Genomic DNA, 21836 nt, shown 5'->3' with positions numbered 1-21836 from the left:
GTGACGTGTCCTAAAGTATGTCACAATACAGTTTCATGTTGGGTGACTACACCACCTGGAGTCTGCCCATGGATTCTTGAACAAACTATGGTTTCTTGGCTAAGTTATGGCTTCATACACCATGAGAGGTGTGGTATGACGTTCTAGATTTCGTAGATGTTTACAGGAGAAAAAAAGATGGATAGGGAATTCTTTGAGGTAGGAAACTGAGCCTTCCTTCAACTTCACATGCTTCCCTGGAAGATATTTTATTCACAAATTAGTCAGGGTATCCATGTCACTGTTTATTTTCCCTATTTATTTTTTTTTAAGTCCTCTATTTTAGGACCGAGCAATTCCAACTCACAGAGGAGAATTCATTGACATCCAGAGATGGTTCTCCAGGGATTCCAAGTAGTAATGTTTTTTCTTCTGACAATCCTTATTCAGAGTTTTCAAGTTGCTTCCATCCAATTTATGAGATTAAAAAAAAAAAAGTACAGCTATGTGAAACATGGGTATTCATACTGGTGTTTAATGATGGCTTGTTGGTGATATTTTATGAGCTACATCTATTTCTGTTTCCACTTCTCCCCCAGTTGACAATGATTGTTAGGGTGAGTTACTACGGTGGATTAGATAGCACCACGTAATCAATCTTGGAAGATTTCTGATTGTGGTTGTTTTGTGTTCAGTTCCTCTGAAACGGCAACCAACGTAGGGTAGAGGGGAAGTTTATTATTCCAAAGAAAAATAGGGAAATGATGCACCAGCAACAGTTCCTTCTTTTCAGTAGAGAAGGTGGGGGGAGAGAAACACAGACCAATAGACATCATAGGAATGGAACTCTCTTCACCCTATTCTTTCACAAAAAGAAGAAAAGGGAATTTCAAAAGGGCATGGGGAAAATGCCAACACTGACCAGCCATCAACAAGGAGAACGAACCATGGAGCAATGAGTGAAGAAAAACAGAGATAGGACAATGCCGAAGAATGAGTTCAATCATGGGAGGTTTGCTTACAGAATCATCCAAGTAGGGGTGTCCACCAGGGATGGGTCAAAACCTGCAAGTTGGTGGGCACAGCATTGCATGCATGCAAATCATGATGCTATGCCTGCCATCTTGAGATATTTACTTCTCTGCTGCCCCTTGATGCTGGAACCAGGATTCAAGAAGTGGGGTCTTCACAGTGGTTGTTCCTCCTAGTGAATGTATCTCTTTTTTTCTCTCTCCCTCATGGAATATTTTGAAATGGGCCATAAAGATTTGGCCATCCCAACAGTCTTTTAACCAAAGAAGATGCAGATTGCATCAACTTCAGCTGTGCATGATGTTATGTGTCTACCCAGTTTATGCTCTAAATTTGTCTACTGAGTTTGACTATTGCTTCCAGAAGATGGCCTTTGGCCCATCAAGGTGACCTAAACCTAAGATGTTAATAATTTTAGATGCAATGTCAGTCTAGGCATGTAGATTTGTGTGCATGGTGTTTTAGAAGGTGGCATTTTTCCCAAGTCTTTGGAATAAAAAAGGGTTGCCAAAAAAGGCTGTACATTTTATAACTGCCTTTTTTTTCTCTGTGGATAATGATGGGCTTGATAGGTGGAGATCTTACATTCTGTCTCACTTTCCTTTGCATTTTCCATCTCATTCCCGATTAGTACACCCAGATGCTTAAATTCATTCATTCATTCATTTCTCATCTCTCCTGTAAATCCAGATGGCTCATTTTGCAAATGGGTCCTCTCTGTCTTCACCCCCCAGCTGAGTCAGCTCAATCACTGCCCACAATGTCCAGAGACAGAGGCCATGAATCTCAGTCTGTCCTTGAACTCCATACCCATTGCTGCTAACAAGAGTCCAAAATGACACAAACACCATTCCCATCCTTTCCTGTTCCTCCCCTCCAAAGGCCTAATAAATAACTTACTAGCAGTATTTGTTAAGATGATGACATCACAGCTAAGGCAATTTATAGGGATACATTTCCCAGACCTAATTCTTACACCAAGTATGATGTCAGGGTGAAAGGAGCGTTCATCACAAGTGATTATGATTTTTTCACATACTATTTCTCGGTAAGAGAAGGTGGAAGTAAGGTTACCAGCCTTAGTTGTAGCATTCTCACACACAACATTCCCCGAGAACAATAAAAACATATGGCCAGTTAATCTGGGTACATTTCAGCCAGAATGTTACACGGACAACCAGTTTAACCCAAACACACTGATGCTATTATACACAAGCCAGGATCTTTAACTTAGAGACTATCTTGCAAGTCTACATATTGTTGGCTGGGAAATTAAATAAATAAATCCCATAACCCATAAGAAGCCAATGGCAAACCATTTCTAACGTTGCCTAGAAATCGACATACTCAAGGGATACCTTACCTATAACAGCACCTTAACGCACTAGGGGAATTCAAATATCAGCCTTCACTGGGGGACTCCTACTTTAATTTTCCACCATGTCATGGCATGGCACTACATGGGAGGGATTAAATGGTCATTGAATCGTGGCTGGTTCATACCAGAATTGTACCACCCATGGAACTGGGTAAGTCAACCTGTTGGGGAAGGAGATTGCACAGCATAGTCCAAGCAGAGGGCTCTACAGAGCTGCACTCCCTCAATCTGGATCTGTCCCTGAAACCATCTCCAGATGTTCCACAGGACATAAAGGTCCACAGTAACATTTCCTTTGCAATACTGAAGCCGCGAGGTAAGCAACCGGTGGTCTTTGAGATGTGGCTGATTCCCAACACCCAGCAATCCTCACCACTGGCCACCTGGCTGGGGCTGCTGGGAGTTGCAGTCCACCAATATCTAGAAAGCAATAGCAATAGTTGCTTACTTTAGCCCTGATCTATCCAGTGGCCCCACTGATTAAAAATCATCCATTTGTGTAAAAAACCAGGAGGAGGAGATGATGATGATGATTACGATGGAAGGAAAAAATGAATGGACCTTGCTGATTTTCCAACCTGCTAATAAACAAAAATACACCTCAGCTAGTCCTGCGGAATGGATTTTTTAATGGGACCTCTCCACCACCAGGAAGCACAAATAGCTTGTGGAATGGCTAAGAGGAAATCAAGGATTTATCTGCTCAATGATCAAGTGCGGGCTGATCCACCAGCTTTCCTCCTCTGCAGTGGGGACAAAATAGGATAGGCCCAAACGGCGCTATCAGTCACGCTCTTTAGCCAGCTCAGCACCCTGACTAATGCTTCTTTGCATTAGAAGTTTAAAAGGATGGGGGGCAGGGGGGGGAGCCCAAGGAAGGAAGAACAGCCTTTAGAAGGGCATCAAAAGAGCTATTCCTTAACGTCTAATCTTCTAATGGGGTGGAAGGGGGACAGTTGCCAGGAGAGGCTGAGAAGAATTCACTCAGTGGGAGGATTTCCAGCTGAGATTTATTTTATTCAAACACTCACAAACAAATGCGCGCACACACACACACACAAATGCACAGACCTGGGAGGTACAAGCCCTCCACTAAATTTACCAGGGATTGGTATTCCCTTGAATGAAATAAAGTGCCTGATCCCTTGAGCTCAGAGCTGGGAATGAGAACTATTCCAGACCCCCGAGGAGCTTCTGACTACAGTTGAACAAAGCAGGACATGCGGTTCTCATGCTTGGCCGTTGGAAGTTTGCAGAGGGCTGTTTTCTTTTCTTTTTTTTTTAAAGTCAAGAAATGCAGACTTGCTCAGAGGAACCAAAAGGATCCCATGATCAGAATGAAACACCATCGCCTACGCTTTCATCGATCCATGTGGATTTAAAAAAGGAAACAGAACAAAAACATTCAGCGAAGTTTCAGACAGCTTTTCTCCCCAAAGCACAGGATACTTTCTAGGTTTAGTGCAGTCCTGCTAGGTGATAGATAGATAGATAGATAGATAGATAGATAGATAGATAGATAGATAGATAGATAGATAGATATGAGAGAGAGAGAGAGAGATCCTAGAGCAAATATATCTCTTCCTTTCTGCCCTTCCCAAGTCTTCCCCAACAATGTAGGCCGTGCAGTAGAAAAACTCCCCACAGATGCCAAAGGAATGGTTTTTCTAACAATCCTAAGTATGCCGGGTGGCATCAAAGTCTGTTACCTTCCTCGTTTTAGGAGACACTTTCTCCCCTTTCCACACATCTGGCGAGATTCTTCCAGTTGCCCCTCCAAGGGCAAAAAGGGAGAATTCCAACATTGTGTAATTCCAAACAGAAAGATTGTAGGTTGACCCCGGTCCATCTGCGCAAGGATAGAAGAAGGGATTGTGAAAGCCCAACATGAGTGCAGGTGGCTCTGGAAAGCCCAAACGTTTCCTCCCTTTAAATACTAACCTCCTCTATTTCTCTCCCACTAATTGTTGGAGCCTACTCAAAATTTTATTAAAAAAAAAAAAAAACAGAGGGGAAGAATTCATCCTAAGAGGACATTTTGTTCCTCTAGGTTCTTTGCATGCTTGTCTTTCTTTCCCTTCCCCCTTCCCACCCCACCAGATCACAGAAAGCAACTTGAGCAGCACTTAATAAATCTAATCTCCCTGTGATGGGTTTCATCTACCACAAAGAGAAGGGGTTGTGGCAGGAGGCGGAGTTAGCAAAAAGAAAAAATAACTGCTCGGTGAGGGGTGGGGGTGAGGCAGACTCCAAGAGCAGGCCATTCACAGATCTGCGGGCTGAAGTCGCTGCCAAGTGGAGCATCAAATGATTCAGAGTCCACACCTCGTGACCACTGCTGAACTTACCACCCAGACACAAAGGCGCTTCCTGTATCTTAGATGCTTCAGTTTCCCTCTCTTAAACAGCTGAGCTGGTGGGTGATTCAGCACGAGAGTTATAAACCCTGAATCAGAGCTCCATCCATGCAGATCAAGTGGCCCTAATCTGGTGCTTTCCAGATGGAATGGAGGAAGAACTCAGGAGCTGCAGAATTCACACATCTGAAAGGTACCAGATTGGGGAAGACTGGTTCAAAAACAAATGTCTTCAGTCCTGTAGGAACAAGTGTCCACACTTGTTAAAACAGCCACATACTGAGCATGCCAACACTAGGATGAGAATAACACAATGGAGTCATTGAAATAATCTTGGGTCTAACAATGCTGGAATGAACATGTTCTCCATCTCCTGGTCATTCATGTCCTTCAAAGATCCTTCACCCAAAACCTCCATGACCTTAATATACGTAATATAGGTAAATTAAACAGATTCATGGACCAAATGCTCCAGGTCCCTTTGGTGAAGCAGTGTCACCTGGTGGGTCCTAGGAAGCATGCCTTCTCTGTCATGGCACCTGACTTAGGGCACAACCTACACCCGGAGCTACAGACACAGAGTGTCATTTATTCATCTGCAGTGAAAGTCAAAGTGTTGAGAGTATAGATAAATAAGCATGTTTCAAAGCACAAGTTATTCACTAGGTCTGGTTGGAATCAACTCTGTTTCTATAGACCACTTCAAGAAGCAATTAGCAGCCCTTTTCCAAGAGAGAGATACAAAGCATGCCTGAAGTTTCAAGATGGGAGGAAGTGACAAAGAACTGTGACTACTGTCCTAAAATCTATCCAGCAATTTCCCCCAACTGTTCTTCCCCTACCATAGAGGCTCCCTCCCACCTCATTTCAACCTATGATCTCCATGTCAACCAGGTGAGCTATTCTACAAAAGGAACCAAAATGGGACTGGGTGGGAATTGAGGGATGGCAGGAGTGATGGGCAGAGAGAGAAGGTGGAAGACCAAAACTGGAAGAGCCAGAAGGAAGACAACAGTTGTCTAGCCCTCTTCCACAAAGGGAAGTGTCCTCCCTCTATTTCTCCCATCAGCCCAAACCTATAGCTGAAGATTCACATCAGCTCCAACACTATGAGACACAGGAGAGGAGGTCTGCATCATATGGGGTTTGAGATATACCCACTGAAAGAAAGAGGTGGCTGATTGTCAGGAGAAAGCTAAGCCCCGTGAGTTCACGAGGGGGCTATAGACTTGGTGCTGAATACAGATAAGCAATCATCTTATTAAAAGGGGAGTCTATTCCTCCCCCACCATCCCCTCCTTGTTGATAAATAAATTTCGGCTTAGCTCCTAAGAACGTTCACATGAAACGGTTTATGAAAACCGAGGAGACAAATCCGTTGGCGTTTACAACAGGGAAGGGGGAGACTCAGCAATTCGGGTGGGAAAGACCCCCCCCCCAAATGTTGAGAGGGGATTTTGCATGCTTCAGATTAAGTTGCTCAGGGGGGGTGTGACAGGCGAAAAATGGGCCTTTAGGAAGAAAAAATACCAACAGCCCCCATTCGAATTTCAAATTACACTCTCTTTCCTAGATTTAGAGATACAGTTTATACTGTTAACAATAGTCCTAATAATATTATATCTTGTTCTACCCTTGGCTTGGATTTTGTATCTGGCCTTCTCCTCTTCTGCTTTTAAACAGTTTGTTGTCTTCATTCTAGACTGGTCTTTGACCGAAATAAATTTCAACTTTGAAATTTGAAACCTTGTACAGAAGGGGCTGTTTGGAGATGGTAGACTCTGAAAACATGGTTAAAAGAAAAAAAAAAGAAACTGCATTTCTATTTTTATTCCCATGTGCTCTTTCATTTCTACGGTGTCTGCGTTTGCTAACCTTGCCGCTTTCGTTCCAACATCCTGTGGATGTTCCTTCTGATCTAGTAGAGACCTAGATGAAACTCTGCTCTTCGTGGTGAAGTTCGCTAGCAGAGTTTGGGGCCAGTCTCTCTTTTCTCAGCCTTGTCTCTTTCACAGGGTTTTCACAAGGATGAAAAGGACAAAGAGAGGCAGAAGAAATCATCACTACCACCTTCAACTTCTTCTTTTGGGAGAAGAATGGCATATCAATGCTAAAAATAAACTCAAACTCTTCTGTAACTTGTTAGTGAGAAGACTTCACTGGGTGGGAATTGAGGGATGGCAGGAGAGATGGGCTGAGAGAGAAGGCGGAAGACCAAAACTGGAAGAGTTTTATTTATTTTTAAAGGAAGGATTTTAAAGGAAGAATTTATTTTTATCTGAAGGAGGGGCAACAAACTGAGAGTAACATGCTCCGTTTCGACAGCAGCAGAAGCTGAAAAGAACCATCAGTGTCCTAAAATGAGAAGAGATGGAGCCTCGCTGGGATTCTTGGTGCGAGCATAAATACGAGCTGTCCCAAGAAGACAAGAGCACCCTCCTTTTCATCAGTGGAATAATGGACGATGTTCCATGTCTGACATTTATTCTGTCTGCACAGAGATGTGAAAAAAAGAAAGGCACACAACACTCAAAGTGGGGGCAGATGCTTGAGAAGACAAGATCGGGCTTGGTCACCTACTCTTCTGTGCCAGCCTGGATTCCAGAAGAACGAGCTGTTCCACCCATGTTTCTTTGGCCCTGTCTTTGCTACCCCATTGACCAACATCACCTCATCCCCATTGGATCTGTTGGGGTTACGTTGACATCCCACCTCTCCCTCAACAATCTCAAGGAGAGTCCCCAGCATTGTCCCACACGATCTCATTCTGCTTTCACCAGAACCTTGCCAAGTAGATGAAGCTGAAAGTGAGCAACAGGATAGAAATTACTCAGGTGGAACTAAGTGTAGAGGAGTGTGGAAATGGCCTTGAAGAAAAGAGGTGGCAACCTTTAGGAAAATGTGAATTTAGCCGGAGAAAAGAGGAAGGGATGAGGGAAAAAACTCATGGTTGGTATAAGAGGGAGGGCAGGAAATGCTGTTGGCCTTCAATTTTATTCTGTATCAATAAAGTAGAGTTTTAGTATTAGTGTCTGTTTTCTGGCTTGGTCTACCTTGAAGAGCTGACACTGAGGTTTTTCAGGCTAGCCAACTATCCAGCCTCATGGAAAACAATCTTTTGGGGGTCTACAATGCACTCATCTGGTGGGGGCAAAATTTCGGGCATGCTCTGCATTATCAGGGTAAGAGTTCTAGTGGCTGTTAGTCCTGGACCTAGTAGAAATAAATTCCTGATGCTAAGAGAAAAACACAGATTAGTGAGTTCCCTGCATCATTGAAGGGGACGGTACATATTTTAAATAGTTCAATGAAATCCGAGCCAACTCTCCAAAATGCATGGAGCCCTGCTTTTTAATTTTTTTTATTGCTAACTCAAGGACTTTCCCTCCGAGTAATAAATAAAAGCACTTCTTCTGTGCAGGCAAACCCCTTTAAAGGGGATATTAAAAACAAGAAGAGAATTAAAACCTGACATTTCTATGCCCCGATAAAACATGACGCTTTTGACTCGCTGCCTAGAAGAGATGATTTTGCTTTCTATCAGCAGCAGCAGAAAGGAGGAGGCTTCAGTGCTTTAAACTGCTTTTGTGCTCTAATCTTTAAAAGAGAAAAGGGGGGGGAAATCCACCTTCTCTCCTGGTTCTTCAGACCCAATTGTGTTTCTTACTAGAGCATATTAGGGATAATTAAAACTCCAAACAATGGAAAATACTCACACATAGAGAAACAAACCATTCACGTTATTGACAAACTCATTATACAGTGTCTCAACAGGCCTAGGGGGCTGAAAAAGATACTACCTATCTATTTAGGAATCATAGATTTAACCCAAACTGTTAAAAAGTGATCTTGGAGAAAGAGAAAGAGTTCCCCTTTTGGACCCCCTCTATGGACATCCCATCTCATGATGTTGAAGGATGTTTAGATGCCCCCCAAGACATCGTCAATAGTCAATTTAATTGGCCTGCCAATAAATGAACCAATGCTGGTTCAGAAATGTCCTTCACCCCAACCAATCTCATTCAGTTTGATGGGATCAACATTCATACCCCCTCCCCAAGGAAAAAAAAAATTGGGTGAAACCAGGGGCATCTGGGAATGCCATTTTTAATATGCAAGTCCTCGTTTTTGCAGGAAAAGTATCTTCCTCTTCTTCTTCATAGAGGTCCTACTGGGTCACAGAATAGCATCACATAAGCCTCCATTAGCTCCTCTCTGGTTTTGAAACTGATTGCGTTGGGCAGTTCAGCCCAGCCACCCATTCAGGTCCTAAGCTTAACCAATCTTTTCTATAATCACATTCACAGTTAAGATCCCCCTGTCCTCTTTTTTCTTATTTGTTCACCTTGGCTTTTTTCTCCAAGAAGTCGCTAGACAAAGATCGGGAGAATTATTCTTTCTCTTCCTTCCCCACCCCCATTTCTCCCCTTAAATCCTGTCGGCTCTCAGCCTGACAGCTTTTGTCCAGTGTAAAGTGAACTTCTGATTTTGCTGTCTAACTGTGGCACCCAATTTTCGTCTCAAAATGAGCCATCTGACTCCCCTTTGACGGCTATTCACTCCAGCGCGTGTGCAGTTTTTCATTATCTGGCTTTGATAGCCATTGTATTCACTGCTAATATCCTAGTTTTATATCAGGTTTGTTCCAATGGCCATAGGAGGGTCTGCGTTCCATAAAACTCCCTGGGTTACATCTCCATTCTGGAACCAATTCTAAATTCCAATGCAACGTTGGGGAGATTATTTTTCTTCCTTTTTGAGTTTACTAATAAGAAAATAAGGCTCATTCTCTATTTATTTGGGGTGAGAGAGGGAAGTTAATCTGACTTTTGGGTTTTTTTTTAAATATATTTTACTCCCCAGACTTGAATCTTTCCATTTTTTCAAGAAACCCAAGAAAAGGTAAGCAGTTCCTTTCCTACATTTGACAATGAAGATGACTCTTACAAGAGAAACATAGCTGAAAAGCAAGAAATTATGTCTGTGTGTGTGTGTGTGTGTGTGTGTGTGTTTTGTGTGTGGACTTAACGCAAAGCTTCATGGCTAGATGAAAATTTGAATCTTTGTCTTCCTTTCCTTCCTTCTGCGTTAACCCTTTAGATGTTGCAAAAACTTGGTTTGTTTTTAGCAGTAACTGGCTTATTTTATAATGATAGAATTCGGTGGGATTTTAGAAATCCAACACATCGTTTGCAAAGGATCATGTGTGTACATATTGCCACCCAGAGCAACAATTTTTGAGCTCATGCAAACAAGGGCTTGTGTGCAACTGATCAAGCTGGAACAATGATTTCTGAAGACGCCTTGTTGAAATGTTTGGGTTTGGAAAGTAGTTTCCTCCTCCAATTTGGAGGCAAAATAAAGAAAACAGCTTTATTTTATACCCAAGTGAGCTCCCTCTTGTGATTCCAAATCGGTGGAAGAAGAAGAGCTGCCCCAAAATCTATCACAACATGCTCAATCATGATGTGATTTGTTTGGTCTGGGCTCAGCATATCATGCAAAGTCAGGCATCGTGGTTTGTAAGCCCGGTTGATTATTTAGGGTTGCACAAACCTATTTGTGACTGACTCAGAAAACTGTGATTTAGCGCAATGGGGGAACTAAATCACAGCCTTTGCATCTCTGGACCCCAAGCCTACCATCTCCTTGTACCAAAGCTGGGAGCCTGTTGTAAGAGCACCCAACCGAGCACCCCAACTCTACAGTTCCACAGGGAGTCCAGGCACAAAAAGCGGATTTCCTTGCTCCAGAACATTTTGCTGGGTCTCCAAACACTATAACATTAGATTTGGTGTGCCAGTTCCACTCTTTCCTAGACCGGGAGGCCTTGCTCATGGTCACTCATGCCTGGGTCACTTCCGGTTGGATTACTACAATGGGGCTGCCCTTGCAGACCCTCCAGAAGTTACAACTGGTCCAGAACGCAGTGGCACATGCAGTGTTGGGTGCCCCCAGGTTTGCCCATATTATACCTCTGTGGTGCAAGCTGCACCAGCTCCCAGTTTTCTTCTGGGTGCAACTCAAGGTGCTGGTTGTTACTGTTAAAGCCCTACTTGGCACAGGAGCAGGTTATCTGCAGGGCTGCCTCTCCCTGAGGGTATCTGCCTGTTCCAGATGCAATGGAATGTGGCAATGGCCTTGAGAGACACGGTGAAGAGCCATGGCCAGGGCAATGGTTAGATAAGAGGCAGCTTAGCCCACAGCAGGAAAGAGGATGAAGCAAACATATCAGAAGGGTCCCTCCCTAGGTTCCTGGGCTATAAAGAGGACTGGGGGAGAACTGTACTTTCAGACTTGCAAGGTTCTTTTTATGTAACCTTACAATAAAGTAGAATTAGTCCATCTGGACGTGCTTCTTGTCTTACCTTGCTAGGCTGACAATAGAGGAGGCCCTCTGGCTTTCAGGTCCCTTCCCTTAAATATTGCCATCTTGTGGGTCCTCAGAAGCATGCCTTTTCTGCCCTATGGAACACCCTCCCCCTTACCTCTGACAGGCCCCTACCCTCCTCTCCTTCCAGGCTGCACTCAAGAGTTGACTCTTCCCCTGAGCACTGGGACAGGGTGAGATCAGAGCAGTTTGAGAATGTGGGTCGCATCAAGGAAGTGTGGTGGTGGGGCCACATTTTTCTGTTTTTACTGTATTGTTGCTGGTTTTATATTGTTTTGTTGGTTGGAAGCCACCCAGACTTGGGCTTAAGGTGGGCGGCCATACAAATGTTTTAAAGAAATAAATTGGTGGGACAGTGGAATACTCACAGGGGATATCTTCTAGGTTTTAAATCAGAGGCACACAGTCTGGGTCCCTCTCCCACCCCAAACACTTCCACAGTCACCGCTGAATTATTATTCATAAAGCCAAAATGTTAAAATATGCAGAGAAAATAACATCAGCTGTATTCCATGACTTTGTATGTAAAGGAAAATGCACTTCTTGAGTAATTAAAAGCCATTCCCAAGGGCTCCTCATCCCTAACAATCTTGATGCTGTTTCTCGTTGCTGCAAAGTAGGATGGGCTGATGACTTCCCCAAACACGAATCGTGTCCGACCGATCATTTCAGGAAACTGAGCTTGCAATCTGAAACTCCTAATTATATTTCTCTTGTCAATTAATTAAGAAACATCCTAACTAAAGTATTGGGTGAGCCAACACCTATAATGCATCTGTTACTTCGTTATTTAAAGTTTAGCCCCCCTCCCAAAAAAAGGAGGTGTGTGTGTGTGTGAATATATAGTGGGATCTGATCAGATGTTAGCAAATGGGGGTCTCAGCAGGGTTTCAATTATCTTTTGCATAATCGGTCCCTAATTCGAGACAGTTGTAATTAAGAATGCAATTACCCTGGCAGAGCTCTGCTGATGTCACCACGTCTAAAGAGCACCTGATGGGAAATAACTATCTGAGGTAGGACTGGTAAAAAAAACTCAGACTGTTAATGGAGAAGAAGAAAAAAGTAACCCTTGAATTCCAACATCCAGACTGCATGCAAGGATGTGGGGAAAGTAATAACAAATTGAAACCTAGAGCTATGGGCAAGCGATGGTTTTGAAGGCCAACGGTGGTCTCCTCTTTGCAACTCTCCAGGTCCTACTGCTAGATGTGGGGCAAAGCACTGAAAAAGAGAGGTCTGCTGGCCCATGGGAAATTAAATAACATGCTTTAACAGGCAAGGCACAAGATGAAATGAGCCCGGCCCAACTAAAAACTCTCTCCTAAATTAACCTTGGCCACTCTTCTTCTAGCTCCCAAACTCATCAATTCTAGACAGGATTTTCTAACCTCCAGGCTCAACAACTTAGACAGTCTTCTTCAATAGAATAACCAACAACACCCAATCTCACCTTCTGTTCTGAAAGATCAGCCTCAGAGAACAGAGAGGAGTAAAATAAAATAAAATAAAATAAAATAAAATAAAATAAAATAAAATAAAATAGACATGGCTCCTTTATATAACTGCAATTCTTCTCAGTAAATGTTCCCTTAGGGAAGGAATCTTCCTTCTCCAAGTGTCGTGACATTATAGCTGAAGATGGCCACTTCTAAATGTCAGGCAAAACACCTCATTACCACACAGGGGGTTCATCACGGGGGCTAATTTGATTCCAAAATGAATTTTGATGAACCAACCTGGGAAAAAATGGAGTTCAACAGAAGCTTCTCACTGGACCTAGAATACGTGCACATCCAGGTTTATTTCATGGAATCATAGTTACCCTGAACTTTCTTGCACAGAAACCCAACTGGATCATACCATTGTCTAAATCAGTGGTTCTTAAAATGTTTGACCCAATAACCACTTTTCCTGGGCTCATATAATGTCCTTATCCCCATTCAGAAAACAGACTCTGTTCTTTTACACAAACATCTTAGCAGCAGCGGTCCCAAACTGGATTCTTGACTCGCAAACAAGCAATTTCAAATTGCTCCATTGTCCCCAAGATATGCTTAAGTTACCTCCTTGGGGGGTAATTATCCCCAGTTTAAAAACCGTTGGTCTGGATTGCTCTAGATAAACAATAGATTGTTTCCATGGATCAAGATTCATAAAAGTGTGTGTAACAAGTAGCCTAACTGATACAACGTAAGAAAAAAGATCACCACGTCATCCACAGAACTGGACCAACAGAGATACCCACAAGGACTAAAAATGAAGTGAGTCACATTTGTGGCAAAAAGAATGACCCAACAAAGCCTATCTTTCTGGGTTATGGAATCTGTTTCTTCTTTCTAATCATGATCTCATGTTGGGCAATACAGATCCAACCTCTGGGACACATGTCTGTATACATACAATAAACTTAACCTAGTCAGCTACTCACTTGGTTCAATCTTTTTCCCATCTTCAACACACAATGGGATCCAAAGTTGCTATTTGGGGAAGACAGGGTTCCCACCCACTTCCTCCAGGAAATGCTGGCCATCCCATGAAGGCTTGCCTGAGGAGAATACTGGCTAGACTTCGTGATTTCACAAACTCCTTCTGCATTGTCCAGGAAGACCAAAATAGATGTGGCTTGGCTGCTGCAGGCAACCACAATTTGGCACTTTTGTCGTGTCCTGCAAAGCCTTGGCAGTGAGATCTGTAATGGAGACTTGCTTTTCAGCAATGTTCTCTCTAGGAGGACCAAACAGGCTGAATCAACTGGGCATTGGTGTTCCTATGGCACGAGTAAGTAGGTGGCATTCGTTTAACCCTACACATGACTGGGTCTAGCTTGAGCTAAACCCAACTTGCTGAAAGTTAGTTGACCTCATCCACTGACCCCTTTCTGCTCTTCCTATGATACAATCAGCTTTCCCTTCCTCTTGACCCCATTGAGCACATCGTGGGAACAAGGACAGGTTCAGGATGTTTTCAGCTCTGACCTTAAGCTTGGATGCCCAAACCATAGCTGTGGCTGGAAAGTCATTGACCAGCTAAGTGGGTGAATTAGCTGTCCTCATTGTGGGACTCTTCACATCTGGTTGTAGGAAGAAAGTATCTTTATTACATTGTATTTGCACCGCTAGGACACCTTTCCAAACAAATCAAGCTTTCTTCCTGGTGTCCCCTATTTCTACGCTACAGAGTCACCTCATTTTTGGTAGATAGTTCCTGGCAGCCTAGAATGAACTAGATACAACTTCTCTGAGCAGAACAGCGCCTTCTGATAGCCTCCAACTAGAGGAACGTCCTTTGCAAAGTAGGGCAAACACGTCCCTCCCCCCCCCACCGCCCCCTGCAGCACCTGGCCAAACCTGCCAGATTTGACATCGGAGACGCAAATTCTGCCTTTGGAATAATATATATTTGTGCAGAGGATAAATCAAACTGACATCCTAATCCTTTGAGTATTGTTTGTTCGGAAATGAAACCAATAGAGCTTAGGTGTGTGTGGTGGGTTGGCATTTCTATTTTTTTGGGCAAACCATGAACAAGGTTCCTGAACAACAGTAAACTAGATGGGCACGTGAGGACTATGGAGGAGAACAGGAGAATTATTATTACATGGGATAATAAGCCGGCTACCAAACGAACAGAGATCGCAAAGGTGGCTCACCTAGGCATTTCATTCCAACTATGGAGGAAGGGCGACGTACACTAGGAACCAAACCAAAATGTAACCATGGTCCCATCACAGAGCAAGGGCAGGTCCAGCCCAAAGCTTGCTCCAACCCTCTCCATGGTGACCCTGTTTAATTGTTCTGCTTTTAATGCACTCCTTTGCCCTGGAACCATTTCAGAGAAATAAAGATAGATCTAAACACACCTAACCAGCCAGAAATGTAGGTGGGAAGGAGACCAGAGAGTACGCAGTTGAGGGCTTCCCAACATCTGCCCAGTTGCATGCAAACACCTTATTGTTCCCTTCTCCCAAATTATGAATCAGGCCTGGCAGGCAAGGATTGTGAACAGACTTGATCACTTTCGGATCAGGTGCAAAGATTTGTAGAAACTGGAGTGCAGCCTGCTGACACAGAAGTAATTACCAGCATTTACCAATTAATATCATTTTAAACATTGACTTGGAGTCAGCAGGTAACAAACAGCCCCCCCCCCCCGCCAACATGTTGGGAAGGGTGAACGTCAACACCACAAATATCTCAATATTGTATTATCTTCTGCCTGGTGGCAAGCCATGATTTGCTTTTCTTTCTTTCAGGTCAGCAACGGAGATAAGCCTTCGGTTTTCCCCAACCGCTAAAGGAAAACTGGAATATGGAAGACTGGAAATCCCTGTTATTTTTAAAAAGAATCAGAGAAAGCATTTCCATCTGCTGTGAAGAGAGAACAGGGACCTAGACTTATTTACACAGATATAAATCCTATAGAGCTCAATGTGAGGGACCTACAAAGAGAACAAAGTTAAGGTTCTTCTAGAAAATGGGTGCAAAATTTGCAGTTCGGGATCTGCCAGCATCTCTTTTCTGGGTGGCTGGGTGAAAATTGTAAGATGGTATATGCAAACAGGTGCCCTAAGCTCTGCAGATGCCGAAGACCCCCTTTTCCCCCTTAAAGCAACATCTATAATGGAGCTCTCCTTCACTACTGCCATGTTATTAAGGTCTAATAAGGTCTAAGGCAAATTAAAATTCAACCAGCTCTAGAAGGGTCGTTCATCGTTTTTGATGTAGAACCTTGCTCTTCAGCTGGCGTTGCAGGACTCTTAACAAACCTTGTCCTTCTTCAAGATTTGCCCTGGCTGAAGAACTACAGGGGGAATAAACTTGATGGTTTGGTATGAAGCAACTGGATAACTATGGAATCTCCACTTTCGGTCTTTCTAACGGAAAGCCAGCCACTTTGCAAAAGACGTACGGAGCATCAAGGCTTAGTCTCAGCAAAGCTCTTTGTGAAGGAAACCGATCAGTTTTCAACAATCCCACGCTGCCTAGAAGAGAAAGTCAAATCCACACACTAAATCTCAACCTCCATTTTGCCAACCGCCAACCCGATGCTCTTATGTGCTTTGTATTAACGCTCATTTTTTCTCATCTGCTAGAAACTGGGATTTTTGAAGACCTCAGGAGACCCCAGATGCTTTGCTCTTTCCAGATATATAACGCAAGTCGTTTTGGAACAGGTCGTTTTCAGAAACTTTCCTTTTTTTTGAAAACTCTTATTTAAATTCTTAGGCAGTACATTTTTTTCCACCAGGAATGCCGAGTTCAGTGATCAGAACTGCATTTTTTTCACCCAAAGCCAGTTTACCTAACCAGCTCCAGATCAACCTATTTGTTAATTGGCTTCTGTTCCAAACCTTCCTTGACAAATCTCAAAGTAGCTTATGGTGTCTTGGAGGTGACAACACCTCGATGAACTTTTTTGACCTGTAGGACAAATGGTGAGCAATAAATACGTGGAAGGGTCTTCACACACGGTCTGTGTCAGTTTCTTAACCCGGACTCTTGTTAGCTATTAGCGACTCCAAGCTCCAAGACTTGTCCCCAAATTTCAGGATGTGGCTTTTCAACAACGAAGTTAGCCATGTCAAATAGCAGACCTGGGTGACCTGGCTCAAGAGCGCAAGAGCACCCACCATTTCAGCAAAAGAAATGATGTTTTATTTATATAAAAACCCTCCTCAACCAATGCATATTCTTCTCAACAGAGAGAAAAAGATTCATCAGGGAAAGAAAAATGTTGACGTTCTTGGGTCAGTTCAGTCAGGAGTTGAAAAGATGGTGGGAGGAGTAAAAATGGATAACCTCAGGCTGGGCATTGACCCATAATAGGGTGATCACATCACAAGGGTGCCTGCGTGCATGTGCGTGTTTCGGCAAAAGCATCTTTCCATTTGCTAACTCAAACAGACACTAGAAATGGAAGAGCCCATTTACACAAAGCTCATCCCCTCGGGCCTTTTACCCTTTGCGAAAAAATATTTCAACAAAGCCCTGGAAACGGGTGAACTTTTTCAGCGTGCTATTCAAATGCCTTTCTTTCAAAGGAGCTGGAAGCAGAAAAGGCTAAGACTGATACAGTACCGGAGCGGAATGGGTTGGAGAACTTCCAGGGGGAGTTGAGATATTTGCAATATTTGGTATTTGTGTTTTTTATATCCCACTTATTCTAGCCACAAAAGGAGAGGCCAAAAGATCGCGCTTTTCAGGGGGTCCTTCGGCATCGGTCCAGGAATCAAACAGTAGCAAATACTAAATATTTCTGTATTCAGTGATTCCAGACTACTAGATTAGCTTCAAACTCAGTGTATTGCCCAAACCCAGAAAATGGGTTAACTCAGTAACCAGGTTAAAGTGTGTTCTATGAACACAGCCACGATGTAGAAAAAGCAGAGAAAGCGCTTTTCCTTCCCAAAGCTCAGCTCACCCAACAAAGCGGAACAGAGGGAGATTTAGCCCAGATTTTAAAAAATAAACACACATCCTCCCATCTCCCCATCTCCTTTGGGTTAAATTTTAAACTAGAGTCCTTTCCAGTACTTTTTGCAAGGATTTCTCCAACGTTTGGCATTTTTACACACCGTTCCCCCCCCCCCCAACTCTTTCCAGACAAGTCGTGTTTGCAAGGGGAAATCAATTTCCCTCGCTCTGTGCCTCCCCTTTAGAGATCCACCCATAAATTTCCGGCTTATCATCCTTAAAAGAGGCAGCGGCGGCGGGGTGGGGGTGGGAGTGTAAGGGAAAACAGCTACGAAAACCGAGAGCCTTTTATTAGTAATCTCCTTACGTCATTCTCAACAGCTCAGCCGCTGCTGGTAGGATAAACTGAGAAATCAAATTGTTTGTAGGTCAAGAGGTATACGGTGCAGCGGTAACGAAACTCACCAGCCCATTGTCCGCCTGCTGCCAGTAGGGTCTGACACCATCTCAGACCTTCAGAAGCCAGGATAAAGGAGAGATTTAGGCCCAACAGAATGTGTGTGTGTGTGTGTACTCACACACACACACAATCTTTTGCATCTTGGGAGAGGGACCGAGAAAAGCAGAATCTTGCAGAATGTTGATCAAGGAGCTGGAACGCATAGAAAGCTGACTTTTAAATACAAATAATCAAGTGTCCCATTTATTTGACTCTTATTGGTGCGTCTGCGAGGGGTGGAGAACTGTTTATACATGCCCTGTTTTTCATGTGCCAATACTCCTGAATGAAATAGATGGGTAAATTAAATTCCAACTCTCTTTACTTTTCTTGGGGTGTCGTATCCTCAGCGTGCCAAACAATGGTCATTTTAGCAAGGGAAAGAGAATCTCTCCAGTTACATTCACAGTTCCTTCTCCCTTTGGGGGGAATGGAAAAGGGTTAGATTTGCTCCCCGCGCTTCACCTGAAAGCCAAACTGCATCTCAAAACAAGGCAAAGCATTTCCTTGAAACTTTTTCCCCCAGCTGGGGCTGGAGTAGGAGAAAGGGAAGTGTGAAGGAGTAGTTAAACATTCACATCAACAGCTGCATTAGGGGAATTGAGAATGCTACTTTACTCTTCATCTCAGGGTTGACAAAGTTCGTCCTATCTAGAAAAGCTGAGACTTGAACCCAGAACCTGATCCTTCCGCTTTAGTAACAGCCAGACAGTGTGCAGTAACTCAACCACCTTCCTCCATTCGTTATTCCCCAGAAATGTTCAGCTACAACTCCCATCCCAAGTGGCAGGGAGCCCTCACCCAAAGGCCACATTTGGGACTTAGCCACTTTTTACCGATCCGATCCAGAAACCATTTTTCTAGTTTCTACAATCCATTATTCTCCAAATTTTGTTCCAAGAGACAAGCAGGAGACCTCGAGATCCCGAAGACTTTCCAAACAACTGCCTTTTAAATAGGAAACATGGTTAGACTTTTTGGGGGGGTGGGGGAGAGGAGCTTCCTCTAGGTTTGATTCAACCCACCCACAACCGCCCAAACCCTTAAGATAGCACGTTACTCCATAAACCGCTGCGTTAGAGCACCGTATAATCGTATCCATTCATACCCGCGAATTTCCCTATCTCGGTCAACACACAGACATTGTTTAAATGTCTAGTTCCAAGCAATGAAGTCATTTGATAGGTTCTCCAAGGGGACTTGCTAGGAACAGGAAAACAGAAACAATATGTGCAAAGTAGAACATGGGCCAGCCCTAATATGATCTGCAAGCCGCCAAAGGCATTCAGAAGAAAACCTTCTTTGCAGGTCCTATCAAATTGCTTAGATGTTGCCGGGCGTCTTATGCGCTGTCCAGAGACGTTTGGAGTTGGGCAGCCTCACGCTGAATGAATGAGTAAGTAAGTAAATAAAAGGGGGTGCGTAAAGGGGAAAGGGCATTTAAGGGGTCCATCTGACCTCTGTGGCATCAAAAAAAGGTGACTTGCAAAGAAAAGATGTTGGATGGCTCAGATATGCACTCAAAACAGAAATGGGCCCTTGGAAATAGAATGGGGGTGTCCCCGTCCCCCCCAATATTTTGGACTTGGAGAAGCAATCAGTGAGCCAGATACAAGCATGTAAAAGTTGGGGAAACAGAGTTGCCGTTGTGACAAAATCAATGCTTCAATATGCAATTCAGTTTCCTGGCTGGCATCCTTGGGATTTTTTTTAATGCTCGAGTCCTGCAACATCTCTGCTCTGTGGTTCTACAGACCCCGCTCTCGAGTTGCGGATCCGCTGAAAAACCCACCCACCAACCTGCCGTGGCTTCTACGCTTCTAGCACGCTCGTGGCACGAAGCAGGAGAACCGAGTCTCTTCCAGGTTCAGAAATCACCCGGAGGTGGTTGCCTGGAATTAAGGTGGGCTCGCCAGAGGGGTTCATGGATAAAACATGATGGGCCAGGATCTGAATGGGAAAAGGGGCAAATTGGGAGCTCACGGATCCAAACTCACTGTAGGTTGCACACAGATGCGCCCTCCCAATGCCAGAACTCTGGTTTAGGGGAGGCTGGAAGCCACCCCCCCCCCTGCAATTTCCTAAGAAAGTTGCCAATTGCATTATTCACCATTGCTGCTTCTCCCTGGGGTGAAAATCCTCACCTGTCCGTCCCACACCCCCCACACCCCCGTTCAAGATGTTTCAAGCCCTAGGAGCAGTGGGGCTCCCCGATAAGTTGGCCACCCTGTCTCCTACCCCCCCCCCCGCCCACCCCCACTGTGCCCCACATCAGCTGAGAAAGCGCGGCAGACTCACCTTTGCACAGCAGCGCTCCCAAGAGCGAGCTGACTGCCAGGAGGCCGCTGGGCGCAGCCCCCATCCTGAAGGCCCCCTCGCCTCCCCTCCCCATGGGGGGCCGCGGGGTCGGGCGAGTGGCTCCTCAAGGCTCCCCGCCGGATCCCCAACCCAGCCGCCGTCGCAGGTCCTGCAGGCTGACCCCCCAGTCCGCCGCCATCCAGATCAGGCTGGGCGCCTTCTCCCGGTCAGGGTCTGCTCCAGACGGGGGCGGCGGGAAGGGACGAGCCTGCTCCCACCCACCCCCGACCCTTGCCCGGCTCCTGGACATCCAGGAAGGCTCCTTCCCCCGGCCGAGGCGCCGAGCCAGCGATCGCGCGCAGCGCACGGCGCATCCGAGGAAGGCGGGTGCAGCTGAAGGAGGAAAGTTTGCTTCTTTTCCTTCTTTTTCTCTGCCGCCCCCTGCGCCAGCCGGGGTGGTGTCTGGAAACTGGGGGCCGCGCGGGGGGGCCGATCACGCCGTTCCTTTGGCGACTCCAGCGCCGTCCCTCGGAGGAGCAATTCGACGACAAGGGAAGGGCAACTTCATCTTGCGAGGGTCGTGAACAGGAGAGGAGCAGCGATCCATCCTTCTTTCGCGGGGGGGGGGGGGGCGGCCGGGGTGGCGATGGCTAGCCTCCGTCCGACCGAACAACCCAGAGAGACTTCCCGGGGGTCAACCCTCCACCCCACAACCCGAGAGACTCGCAGGCGGAGGGAGAAAGACGAAGGAGAGGCGGACCCCAACGCGACTCTCCAATCCGAGGAAGGATTTCTCTCTCTCGACCCCCCCTCTCTTTTTTAACCCCCCCTTTTTTTTTTGCTTTCAATCCGAGGATCTGGAGAGACTAAAGTCCGCTGGCGAGCCAGAAGCAAGCCAAGGAGCGCGCTCGCCGCCCCCCGCCCCGCGATTACTCGCGAGGAGGGCCGGCCCTCCCCAGCCTGGGCAGCCGTCCCTGGCCGAGGCGAGGCGAGGCGAGGCGAGGCGAGGCGAGCAGTCCCGATCCGAGGAGCAGGGGGATCCGGCAGCCTGTTGCGAGCGAGGGGGGCCAAGGGCTGCACTGCTCCGGGAGACCGCAAGGGGGCAGCAAAGAGACACCGAACCCTCGCTGTCGGTGGCCCTCTAGTGGCCGCGTGCGGGATGACAGCCCAGATGGGGATCTCTCGTTGAAAGGCAGCTACACCAGAGTAAAGAGTGATTAGGGTTGTAGCCCTGGAGTCCAAATTAAGATGGCCTCCACCAGCTTATTCCAGAATTAAGGCCAATAAACGGTTGCATTTAACTGGGGTAGCCAAGGAATCTTTTGGAGATGGATTTAGACCTCCATCACCTCTGGACAGGCCAGGCTCTCAAGAAGAACAGAGGTTGCCCCCTCACCCCGCATCCCAGTTACCCACCTCCCTCCTGGCTTAACCGTAGGGCCTCTCTTGCGTCTTCAGATATGCTGCGCAAGGCCGGGAGGGGGAA

The 21836-nt window shown here is 45.4% G+C and overlaps 1 protein-coding gene across 1 annotated transcript in view; it reads right to left on the bottom strand.

Annotated features, from left to right (window-relative positions):
* The window catches only part of TMEM132C (transmembrane protein 132C), a 100091-nt gene extending 79131 nt beyond the window's left edge, over positions 1–20960 (bottom strand). The window contains exon 1 of the mRNA XM_088135293.1: positions 20351–20960. Coding sequence (XP_087991419.1) covers positions 20351–20444 — 94 coding nt within the window. The 5' untranslated portion in view covers positions 20445–20960. The remainder of the gene's footprint in view (positions 1–20350) is intronic.
* Positions 20961–21836: the final 876 nt, after the last annotated feature.

This window comes from Python bivittatus, unplaced genomic scaffold (assembly GCF_059951505.1).
Source record: "Python bivittatus isolate LINGU-HERP-01145 unplaced genomic scaffold, Pbiv_v1 ctg000100_np1212, whole genome shotgun sequence".
Classification (NCBI taxonomy): Eukaryota; Metazoa; Chordata; class Lepidosauria; order Squamata; family Pythonidae; genus Python; species Python bivittatus.
The sequence above is the reverse complement of the archived record's forward strand: the minus strand, read 5'-3'. Positions and strand labels throughout refer to the sequence as shown.